General features: G+C 51.6%; 1 protein-coding gene across 4 annotated transcripts in view; it reads left to right on the top strand.

Moving 5' to 3' along the window:
• Positions 1–10,838, top strand: part of TMEM242 (transmembrane protein 242) — a 34,176-nt gene extending 23,338 nt beyond the window's left edge. For 2 of the 4 annotated variants that reach the window (XM_016162895.2, XM_016162896.2), the window contains exon 4: positions 3,154–3,698. In XM_016162895.2, coding sequence (XP_016018381.2) covers positions 3,154–3,252 — 99 coding nt within the window. In that variant the 3' untranslated portion in view covers positions 3,253–3,698. Of the gene's footprint in view, positions 1–3,153; positions 3,699–9,810; positions 10,030–10,223 lie in introns of those variants that run through there. The other 2 variants (XR_004951439.1, XM_036223120.1) reach the window with 2 other exon arrangements.
• Positions 10,839–11,271: the final 433 nt, after the last annotated feature.

Raw genomic sequence — 11,271 nt, 5'->3', positions numbered from 1 at the left:
CTAAATGGTCACCATTGCAAGAGGAGTACACTATATGTTTTTTAAAGTCATTTTTAGTGAAAGTTGGTAGTAAAGGTCACAGAGGTACCGTGTCTTTCCAGGGCACAGAACCAGAGTGATGGTTGGGAAAGAGCCGTGGACACCAGTCAGGCAGTCACATGGGTGGGTTAACCTCTCTCACCTCTGGCTTCTCATTTGCGAAGTGGCGGTCCTCATTTCTGCCACGTGCAGTCGTGAAGACTGTTATTTAGTCTAGGGCTTGGTGCAGTGCCTGACTCGTAGGTCCTCCCAGATGGCAGACATGATTGCTCCTGTTCAGGCAACATTTATAGTCTTGTTTTATTTTATGAAGAAGCTGAATTTTCAGGTTCCTCAAAATTACCATTGGTACTGTAATTATTGACACGTCCAAAGGCTTTCTCGGTTGATCCTATGAAGCAGCAGTCCCCAACCTCTGTGGCCCCAGGGACTGGTGCTCCTATGAGAATCTGATGTCTGAGGATCTGAGGCGGAGCTGAGGCGGTGATGCTGGCGCTGGGGAGCGGCTGTGAACACAGAAGAAGCTGCACTGGCTTGCCCACTGCTCACCTCCTGTTGCGTGGCCCCGTTCCTAACAGGCCACAGACTGGTACTGGTCCACTGCCTGGGGCTTGGGGACCCTTCTGTAAAGCTTTCGTCGCTCTAACCCCAGCACAGAGGTCAGCAGCAGTCCTGCTCCCACAAGTAAGGAAACGGGTATTAAATGAGCTAGTCGATGGCTAAGATACTTCAACCCCAGCACTCTGTTTGAAACCTCCATCATTGGGCCTAGTTGTAACAGATGTTCAACCAGAAAAGTGGAGGGTAAGGACCAGGCAGCGCATTGCAAACCCCTCCAGCGAGACGGCCGCCCTTCAGCTGAGCTAGTCTTGTCCAGGGCTCTCCAGTGGGGCACTATTGGTATTTTGGACAAAGCAGTTCTTTTAGTGGGCCATCCTGGACATTTCACATCCACGCCCTCCCCCCACCACCACACGGAGGTAGTCCCCGGTGATTGTGACAACCGAAACACCCAGCATTTTCAGTCCTCCTGCAGGAATACAGTACTGCCTCTAGGTAGAGAAGAGTCCATCGCAGCACAAACTAGAGAGCTGCCTGGAAGAAGGGGCTGGCCATCCTGTGGGCCCGTGGCGTGCGGAACCCACAGCGAGGTGGTTGGCATGGACCTCTTACAGACGACACATGGCGGGTAACCTTAGGTATCTTCCAGTGTCAGAGTACTTAAACCAAAATGATATATAACTATGAAATAATGCTTTAAATAAACAGACCACAATACTTATATCCATATGAGCTTTGTTCTTGAAACATAGCACATATATTTTGATGACGCTGTAGTGACAGTGTAGGTTGCACACTTGCCGTGTGTTAGGTGCTGTGCTTTACATGCATTAACTCAATCCTCACAACTCCGTAAGCAGATAATGATCCCCATTCTGCACACGTGGAGACCACCGCTTAGGGAAAATGGGCAGCTTTCCACGTGTCGGAGCCAGGGCTTGAGCAGAGAGGTCTGACACCAGAGTCTGCTGCGAGCCGCAGTGCCGAGATGACCGGGATAAATGCCTAGGAGTTTACGGATTTGGAAACGAGGTACAGATTCAGCGTCAAATGGAAATCAATAAGTATCAACATAAAGCAAAATTAGCCAGTTCTCAAAATAACCACTCTGAGAAATGGCTCACGTGCGGCCGATGCGTCCAGGTGCCTTGCGAGGCCTGTCGGGCCCTGTCGGGGACATCCGCGCCCTCGGGGAGTTGGGCTGGGGCGGGGCTGGTGAGAAAGCGGCGGTTCTGTGCTTCTGCCCCGTCCTCACCGCAGGGCCATGAGGAGTAGGAAGGACGAGCCAAGGAGCGCGTGGCTGGTGCTCTCTAAAGTAAAAGTTACCCAGCTCCCGTAAGTTAGCGCCCCTCCCAGCGGGCGCTGTGCATTTTAGGTGGAGCCATTGCTTCAGGTTGACCCTGCATGTTCATTAACCCTTGTCCTGTTTGCCCCGAGAATACTCGAGAATACTCGCAGGCAGCGGCAGCGCTTTGGCTGCAGCGTTTACCCCGAGATAACTCGCGGATTATGGTCCTGACCTCACCCCCAAGGTTCGCCACGGAACGTCTGCCCTTTATTATTGTTTTCTCATCCCTCTAGTATATTGATCATCTTTGGAAACAAATGACATCATTCTATTTATAGCATTCTGTTCTTAGTAGTGGTATTTCCATTTACAAAATATAATTCTCCATCGCTGTAAGAGTCAAATCCTAGAAAACGTAGCATTCCTACACATGGTATTAACATCATTCTCAAAGTTGTTAGCCAAAGATTCATTTGATGAATCCGATGTATGTATACATTTCTGTTACATTAGGATTAGAGACAAAGTCTGTTTAGAAATAACTCCAAGAACAGTTTTTATATTTTATTTTCACGTTGAAAACCAGTCAGGTTTGCTTCAGCATCAAAGAGTGTGTTTATATAAAATTAAATTAACTCTGGCAGTGAGCTGCACTTTTTTTTTTCTCCTAAACGGGAAATGTGTTAAGATCTTTCAACCCATTGCTCCCACTCTCAGATTCCAAATCAACCTCTCCTAGTAAAACCTCTGCCTAGAATTTTCCACACTGGCACATAAAAACATGCTAGGCTATCCACCATTCGTGGATCTGTTCTTATTAACCCCCTGCTGAGTTTCTTCTCTCCCCTTCTTCCCTCTGGACCTAAAATTCTAACTGAATGGGCTGAGTATATTCATGTATTCAGATAGACAGAAATCTCATTCTCAGCTGCATCTTTATTTATGAAAGCCAACAATACACACCGTTCTTCTGCTGGGGAGTAAATATCACAAAGGGTTGACAGTTTACAGCCTGTTGCTTTCCAGATTCAGAGTGGAGTTTTATGTTATTTAAGGCCCAGTAGATTTATACTTCAAAGAAGAGGTGTGTATCATTTTCTTTCAAGGTAGCTGGGATACAGTTTCTTACCTTTTATCGGTCTTCCTTTGCTCTGTACCCACAAACAGTGAAATATCCAGTCAGCAGTGGTATTCGGCCCTAATCGTTCAGCTCTTTTCCCCTCCCTTTAACATTTGATGATGGATTTTTTCCCCCCTTCTTTTAGATGAAAGACTTTCGAAGTAAAATGCAATCAATATTTCCAGCAATTCCCAAGAACTCCGCATCTGCTGTTGAGTGGGAGGAAGCATTGAAATCCAAATGAAATGGGCGTGGTGGATGAATTCCAATAAGATTGGTACAGAAAGGGGAGCTTTGGAGACGCCCAACAGCAGAGGGACTCCGTGGTTTCTCAGGAAGACGCACAGATTGGCCGAAGCCATGGGGTGGGTGGCGTTCAGTGTCTGCGCGGGAGGCCCGCAGTCTTTGTCCTCTACTTTAAAATCCATGTGGGCGCACGTGTGTGTGCTGTGTGTTTGGGGGAAGGCAAAGTTTCCCCAAAGTCAGAAGACTATTTAAAAATGATTATCTGGATTACTTCTCTGTGTGGAGGAGCCCCCTGGGGAAATACTCTGTTTATGACTCTAACAGTTAAAACCAAGTTTTGTACCTGAAAAAAATTTTATAAAAACCGACGATGGAAATCTTTATAAACAGACCCCTAAGAGCAGCAGTACCTCAATGTGTCTAATTAAATGGATTTCAACAGCCTTCCGTGTCGGCATGTGACTGTCAGAGCTCGGGAACCTTGCTCCCCGCCAGGCCGGCCCTGCAGGGACAGGCAGGCAGGTGAGTGGTGTGCTTCAGGCAGCGGGTGTCGCTCTGCTCCGATGGGGTTTTTGCGTCGCCTGATAACCTCGCCTTAAGATCCCGTCAATTCTTAGACAAAAGCCAGTAACAGACTAAGAGAACTTGAACAGCTAGTTACGCTGAAATAAGGACGATGGGTATAAAATGAACAATTGTGATAAACCGGTTCTGGGTCCCCAAACACTGACTGACAGTTTGTAGTTTCGTCTCAGTTGTCAATGTAAAAATGGCCCAGTTGTCACCTTAACAAATATTGTAACCAGAAAGTTGCATATTAAGGCTCAATAGTAAGTGTTTAGTACCGCTCTGTTGATGAAACTTGCTGTTGACGAACCCTTAAATACACAGCCAACCCCTTCCTGTCCAGCTCTTACAGAAAACAGGACGTCTATATGCAATTATTTTTACTGGAGATTTGAATTTTTTAAAGAAAAATACCCTAATATATCTATGTTCAGAAAAATAACCTCTCGTTGAATATGAATTGTGTGATTTCTTTATAATTGCTTAGGCCCTACCTAATTAGCAGTCAGGTTTAAGAATGTATATTTGAAATTAATCTGTTATAATGAAACGTTTTAGTTCTAAGGAGAATTTTAAATGAAATGTCAAGTGTATAACATTTTTCTCTGGACCATGTCACCCTCCTAAAACTGCCATAGTGTTCATTCAGTCGGTACGTTCAGCGTCTGGGATTCACACGTAACCTGTTAAAAACCCTAAATGGAAAGGACCATGAATTTTGTCGGGGTTGAGGAACAGCAAAAACTTCATCCGTCTTTCATTTTTAACTAAGTCTCTGCTAAGAAGAGAGATTTCTAACTGTCACTTGGCAGTCTCCTCGGGAGCTCTCTGGGGAACGCCTGAAACCCGCCCCCTTACGCGGAGGGCCGGGAGAGACTGAAGCCAGGGGCGGCCACTCTGGTGGCCGGCGGCAGGTTTGGTGACCAGAGGAACATCTGAGGCTTGTCCTGCGTGGCCACACCCGCCACCGGAATCTTGAGAGTTGGTGCTGAGCCCCTAACTGGGGTCGTTCGTGTCCCCCGTCCGCATAGTCAGCACCCCATCTCTGTCCCAGGGCAAGCGGAATGCACGGTCCAGAAACGGGGCGCGGGGAGCCTCCAGTCGCCCGGGCCCAGCTCAGGTCCGCCGGTGGTGGTGTCTTCTCGATGTCCTCTCCCAGACTCGCCTTTGAATGAAATGATAAAAGGCAACAGCAAAGTGAGTAGGTTTCTGTCCATATTATTAGTTTGGATCTAGAGTCCCCTGAACAGGTAGAATGGGGGCCTACCTAAAACTATTTATAGCTACAATCTGGATTTTTAATTTTCTTAGATGGAGAATAGGTATTGATTTTTAAAAGCCCTCCACTGGGTAGGAGAAAATGAGAATTTCCAGCTTGTCTGGGATAATAAAAGGGAAAATCATTAGTAACCATGATTCTATTTAAGACATTCCTGCCTCTTAAGCTCCTTGAGGGCAGGGACTCCTGTGAGGGTTTTGTAGACCGTGACAGCAGGATGCCGATGGCAGCCAGACCCTGGGAGGGAGCCAGGGGCAATGGCGGGTGCGCTGTCCCCACAGGGGCCGGCGTGTGGGAGGCCCGAAGGAATGAAGGCATGCGCGTTTCAAATCCCTTTCCACATATAGCTACGGTCCCTGGAGGAGGGCAGAGGACTCACGTAAGGATGGTTGTGAATCACCTGCTGACGGAAGGTTGATGGGCTCAGAGTCCCTAGACCAGGTACCAAGCATAAGCTCCAGTTGCATTTTAAAAGCAAAAATGAAGTAACACAGATGAAAATTAAAAAGAAAACGATCCATGTGATTAAAGTGGTATTTTTCTGTACTAAAAACGCAGATATCAGAAGATTTAGTCATTTGTCTATTGCTTTTATACCAGAGGCATATTGTTAAATCGGTTAATGGAAAGGAAAAATGTTTAACAGATAATGTTATTCTTTATGTGAAGTACCATCTGTGTATTGAGTTCTGAATGTTCCTGGATATGGAAGAGAGGAAATGCTACGGAATTTCAAGTTCGCCTTCTTTGCTGTCTTTATCTTGGGTAGAGTATGACAAACATAATCACATTTATCTCCTGGAGCATAAAGAGTTTTAATCACCCTATTAACTAGGATGACATTTTTCACAGACTTAAAAAGGAATAGAACAGACATTATCTCCCCATAAGCAATCCATTTCATGGAGGCTGAGCACTAGAGATTTTTTAGAGGCTGGATAACACAAGCCATTTCCGTTCCACGTGGAAGCCAACATCACGGCAGCTTTCAGTACGAATGTTGTTTACATCAGCCAAGCGTTAAGCTTTACATTTAGAATCTCAGTGCCCCCAAAAAAGCTGGTAGAGAAAGCAGTCCTGAGGAAACGCAGTGGGCAGAGAGGGCCGACTTCCAAGGCCTCGGGATTTATTCAAGGGAAAAACCTGTATTCTTGTAAGTTATTGCTGCTCTGAAAAACTGTATCCGTGGACTGCTGTTATTTTCAGTCAAGAAAATGTGGTTTCAGAACAACCTGGGAATGAAAAATAGGGCATGGAATCTGCCTCGAAAGATGCCTCGCAGCCTATCTGTGCTAGAAACGTGGATTTTAATGGCACGGAGGCGAGCGAGCCAGAGGCCCAGCAGAGCTGAGCTGAGCAGCGGCCGCAGGTGACCCCGTCACGCTGACCTGGTGGGGAAAACCTTTCTTTACCTACTTGGTCAAGACGTGGCATTTCTTCTCCCCACCTGTCACACATTCTGCTTAGTTTCATGGATAGTATGGGACTCAACTTGCAAATTAATCATTGCAACCTAAGGGGAAAATATAAGAAATTGGGGGGGGGGGGGAGCGAAGCCCATGGGGACAAAAGTAATTAAAATCCACTGAATTTAGTTATTTCACTTGGGGCAAAAATTAATCTCCTAGGTTTGGTTGTACATTCATGGAGAATGTTGTATATTTTCACCTCATTTTCATGTATCTTCTCTAAAAGTAAAACAAATAGTTAAGTACAAATAAAAAATAGGTAAAATTAAAAACCAAATATTTCTCCAAATAAATTTCTCATGAAAGGGAGTACAATACACATTTTCATAGTGTTTTATTATATTCGAATGAGATTTTTTTCCCCCTTTCTCCAAGAGTCACTGAATAATATGTCAAATATTTGGGTTTCTATATTGGTGTTATCAGGATTAATTATCAAAGGCTGTGATTTTGTGAGTAGAGAGGACAGTAAGCGTCTCTTGCAAGCGGTGACATTCTTCCGTAATAATGCGTGAGGCCGTTGGTAAATTTTGTCAGACAGCAAATTCACTTGGGTTTGGAGAAAATTAGAACAGCAGCTAGCAAGAAGCACATATACTTTCAACTGTCCTGCCCCAGCATTAGCGGAGTGACTCGGGACCTTGATTTATATTTCTTACATAAGCCTGGTGGGGGGAGGGGGCCTTGGCCTCATTAGCATTTGGTGAGGCATGATCACTCACTAAAACAGAAAACAACACTAAAAAAATAGGTAGGAAGGTATATCATGTTCTTAATGACAGTGGGGCCACTCTTAATTGACTTTCCTAAGACACTAAGTCAGGCAAACCGAGGAATCTCGGCACGTTTCTGGAACACCTACTACCTTCCCATCCGAAAACGCTCCCAAAGCTCATCTTCACACTGCCTCTGACCCCGGGCTCCGGTCTGCAGCCCGCAGACACCCTCCACGGGGCACATCCAGGTGGGCTCCCTGGAAGGAGAGGCTCGGCCGCAGACCCGGGTCCCCAGCACATGCGGCAGGAGGCTGTCTGCGAGGAGGACGTTGAAGCAACTGAGTGTCAAAGGAAGTTGGGACTTGGCAGTTCCTACCCAGCTGTGCCGGACTCTGCAGGGCCCCTTGGCTCTGCCAGCCTGGGCAATGGGAACGTACCTGCTGTTATTTCGTTGCCGCCGATTGTCTTCTCCCGCCGTCCCCGCCGTCGGGGCGGGGGGACCCCTCTGATTCCGCTCCGAGCAAAGCCCCGGTGGCCGACGTCCTCGTCGGGAGCCCGCGGTGTGCCGACCGACGCGGGCCATCGCCGCGGTGCCCCTTGCCTGTGTCCTGCCGCCTCCCTTCGGTCCGCAGTGGCCCAGCTGGAGAGGGGGTCGCGGTTATGCAGCAGGGCCGGTGACCGACGGGGACCGCTCCACGCCGGCAGGCGGCGCGCGCGAGCCGGGGCTCGGGGCTCGGGGCTCGGGGCTCCGGGATCGGGGCTCGGGGCTCGGGGCTCGGGGCTCGGGGCTCCGGGATCGGGGCTCGGGGCTCCGGGATCGGGGCTCGGGGCTCGCGGCTCGGGGCTCGGGGCTCGCGGCTCAGGGCTCGGGGCTCCGGGATCGGGGCTCGGGGCTCCGGGATCGGGGCTCGGGGCTCGGGGCTCGGGGCTCCGGGATTGGGGCTCGGGGCTCCGGGATTGGGGCTCGGGGCTCGGCTGCACAGGCCCTGGCGCGTGCTGCCGATGGGTGGGGGCCGACCCCACGAGCGCGTCCGTTCGCTGTACCGCCTCAGTATTTCAAAGGTTACCAGAGGGTCAGGGAGCGAAAGGATCAGGTGAGACCCTAGAGAAACATCTACGTGCCCGAGTGACGCAGGACCTCAAAAAAAAAAAAAAAAAAAATCCCTGCCACCTCTCACTTCGTGTCACAGGCCCGCTCTCTTCCCTCTGGTCCCTTTGGTGGCGCTGTCTGGGGAAAGGCTCCTCCCTCAGCCCTGCGGCCAGTTTTATTCTGTCACCAGAGACCCTGAGCTGAAGGTCCACGCGGACACCGGGGAGGGGGGGAAGGCACACGGGAGCACCGTGGGCCCAGGTCACCTGGGCACAGAGCTGGGCACAGAGGAAATCAGAAACCGACCCGCCATCCACTTCCCGGGGAACCCAATGTGCCCTAGAAAGAATCCAGTAACTACCCGGTCTCCCCAGTTTGTGCCTTTGATGGCAGCCTTGGCCGATGGCTTCGCTTTTTCAGCAGCCGCTAAGTCGTTCTGAGCTGCGCGCCGTGGCCGGTTAATTCCTTAGCATGACAAACCCTGGGGTCGGTTGGTTTTCCTGAGTCGGATCTGCCGGGCGACAGCAGGAGTTATAAGTTCGGGGGACACGGTGGTAGCGTCTTTTCCGGTGTCCATGTGTGTTGCCACACTCCGCGCCCCGGCGAGGAACTGAGGTGAAAAACGGCTCTCACGGGCCCTGAGCCATCCCGGTGGCTCGGCCGCTCCCAACTTCTACGTCACCCGCTCCTAGTAGCTGCTCGGCAAGAGCTGTGCCACCCCACGCTGGGCAGGGGCCATGTCCAGGGGCGGCCAGCGGTGGGGCAGGCTGGAGGCAGACACCGTCTCCAAAACAGCAGCCTCCCGGGTCAGGACAGTGATCAGTTCCTGAGTCAGGTGGAGTCCCGGGAGGCGGGCATCTCTCGATGCCTTCGTGTGTTTGGTCTGCCCCAGAAAATATTCCTAAAAACACCCATACCTTCGGTGCTCCCTGGCAAAATGCAAGGCGCCTCACCCTGAGCGGCCCCCTCCCCTCTCCCCCTCCCCCTTTGTGTGATTCCAAGGTCGCAGGAAGGTGATCCCACACCTCCCTCTTGACCTCCGTCTCCCGATCACCTGGGCTTTCTCCATCTACTTCCATCTTCCAGGTCTCCCTCCCTGCTCCAGGAACACGGGGAGAAAGGAGATTTAAGCGCGACCCTATTCATAAGCAAAGGGACCTTTACTCCAACCTAGGCCAGCCTGACCTAGGCCAGCCTTCCCGACCTCTCAGCCAGCAGAAGGTCAAGGCCTGGGTTCAGCGTCCCTGGGTTTGGATGACATCGTGTTCCTCTGAGTGCTCCCCTGCCAGCCGCTGCAGAACCTGTTGGGGTGTCCTCCAGGGGTCACGTGTGTGGGTTCCACCCCAGGACCAGCCCTAGCTCTCCAAAAGGAAACTTCAGTGGGCAGGGTGGGGGCAGGCTAAATTAGCCTTGGCTTTTTCTTTTTTTCTTTCAGAACAAGGACGTGCTGATGGACGATCCTGCTCCGGGACCCCCAGAGTGGCCCGTGAGGTCCGCCCAGTGCCCGGGCCTCAGCTAGGAGCGCCCTTCCTTGTCCTTGTTCATGGCCAGTTGTCAAAGGTCCCTCTTCAGTATGTGATAGGCCCACGTGCATTCTTTACAACTAAAACTCCCTTATGACAAGCCCCATTATAAATATTTTAAAGATTCTTCATAATCACGCAGCAGCACTCATGTAACCAGGCCACCCTCCCCGAGGGGTTTCGGGGGCTGCTGGTGGGGGAGGGGAGACCTGAGCCCCTTCAGCTCCAGCTGCTTCCCCACCTGCCCCCTCACCCCCCACCCCACCCCCCGCAAGCACCCTCCACCTCCCTTCCTCAGCCCCACACCTGACCCCTCTGCTCACAGCTGCGATGACTTTGGGCACATGACCCATGCTCGACAGAGCGGCCAGGTCCTGAGACCTCCCAGCACATGGTCCTGGCACACGGCCTTCAACGCTTTTAATAGTTCGCAGTGAGTGACCCCGGAATGGCCCTCCCCATCCGGGCAGAGTCCTCCCAATGCTTGGGCCTCCAGATCCGGTCCACTTTTCACCTGTCACCCAGTAGGTGAGCCCCCTCGGTCTTGGGCTCCAGAGGCCACAACGGCCAGCAAACCAGGCACCATCTGGGGGACAGTCCCACCCTGTACCCAGCACACCCCTGAGTGCTTGGGGACCACCAGGCATCTAGGGATGCAAGGGAAGGCTCAGATGCCCCACGTCGGAGTGAACAGGGCCTATGGGTCCTCCCAGCGGTCTGGGTGGGGCCTGAGAATCTGCATTTCTTACACGTCCTGGGGGTGCAGGGGCTGCTGGTTTAGGACCCCGGGCTGAGCTCTTCTGTGTGGGTGCTCGGGACTAAAGTTGTCACAGGAAGCGTCTTTGCTAATCGTCTACTTGTGGCAACAAACAACCTTCTCAGGCTTCTGCGACAGCCGCCAGCTTCTCACACCTCCCAGGTGACTGCGCCCACTGGGCTGAGACCGCGCTGGTCACCGTCACCCTCCCAGCCCCAACTCCGCGCCTCCCCCTCTCCTGGCACCTGTTTTGCTCTCCTGGGCGGGATCTTTACTGTCATCCAGGTGCCCAGTGTGCAATGTTCACCTCCACTCCCTCTCACCCCCACCCCACCCCCCCACCCCCGCCAGGGGGTGGGCAGAGTCAGCCCGGACCCCAGAGGCCCCTCGGGCCGTTCAGAAGTCAGCGGTGAGCACTTAGAAGTGTCGGGCCGTCTCTGTGCCCAAGTTGTTTACGATTGAAACTGGGGAGGGAGACAAAGTCGCAGCAGATGTCGGCTCGCCGCGCTGACAGCGTGGACGATGACACGAGGGGAGGGGACTGCGTGGACGAGAGTCCCTCCCGGCAGACCTCGCTGGAGAGAACGAGAGAACGGAGAGAACAGCCCACAAGGGG

This window comes from Rousettus aegyptiacus, unplaced genomic scaffold (assembly GCF_014176215.1).
Source record: "Rousettus aegyptiacus isolate mRouAeg1 unplaced genomic scaffold, mRouAeg1.p scaffold_m13_p_1, whole genome shotgun sequence".
Lineage (NCBI taxonomy): Eukaryota > Metazoa > Chordata > Mammalia > Chiroptera > Pteropodidae > Rousettus > Rousettus aegyptiacus.
The sequence above is the reverse complement of the archived record's forward strand: the minus strand, read 5'-3'. Positions and strand labels throughout refer to the sequence as shown.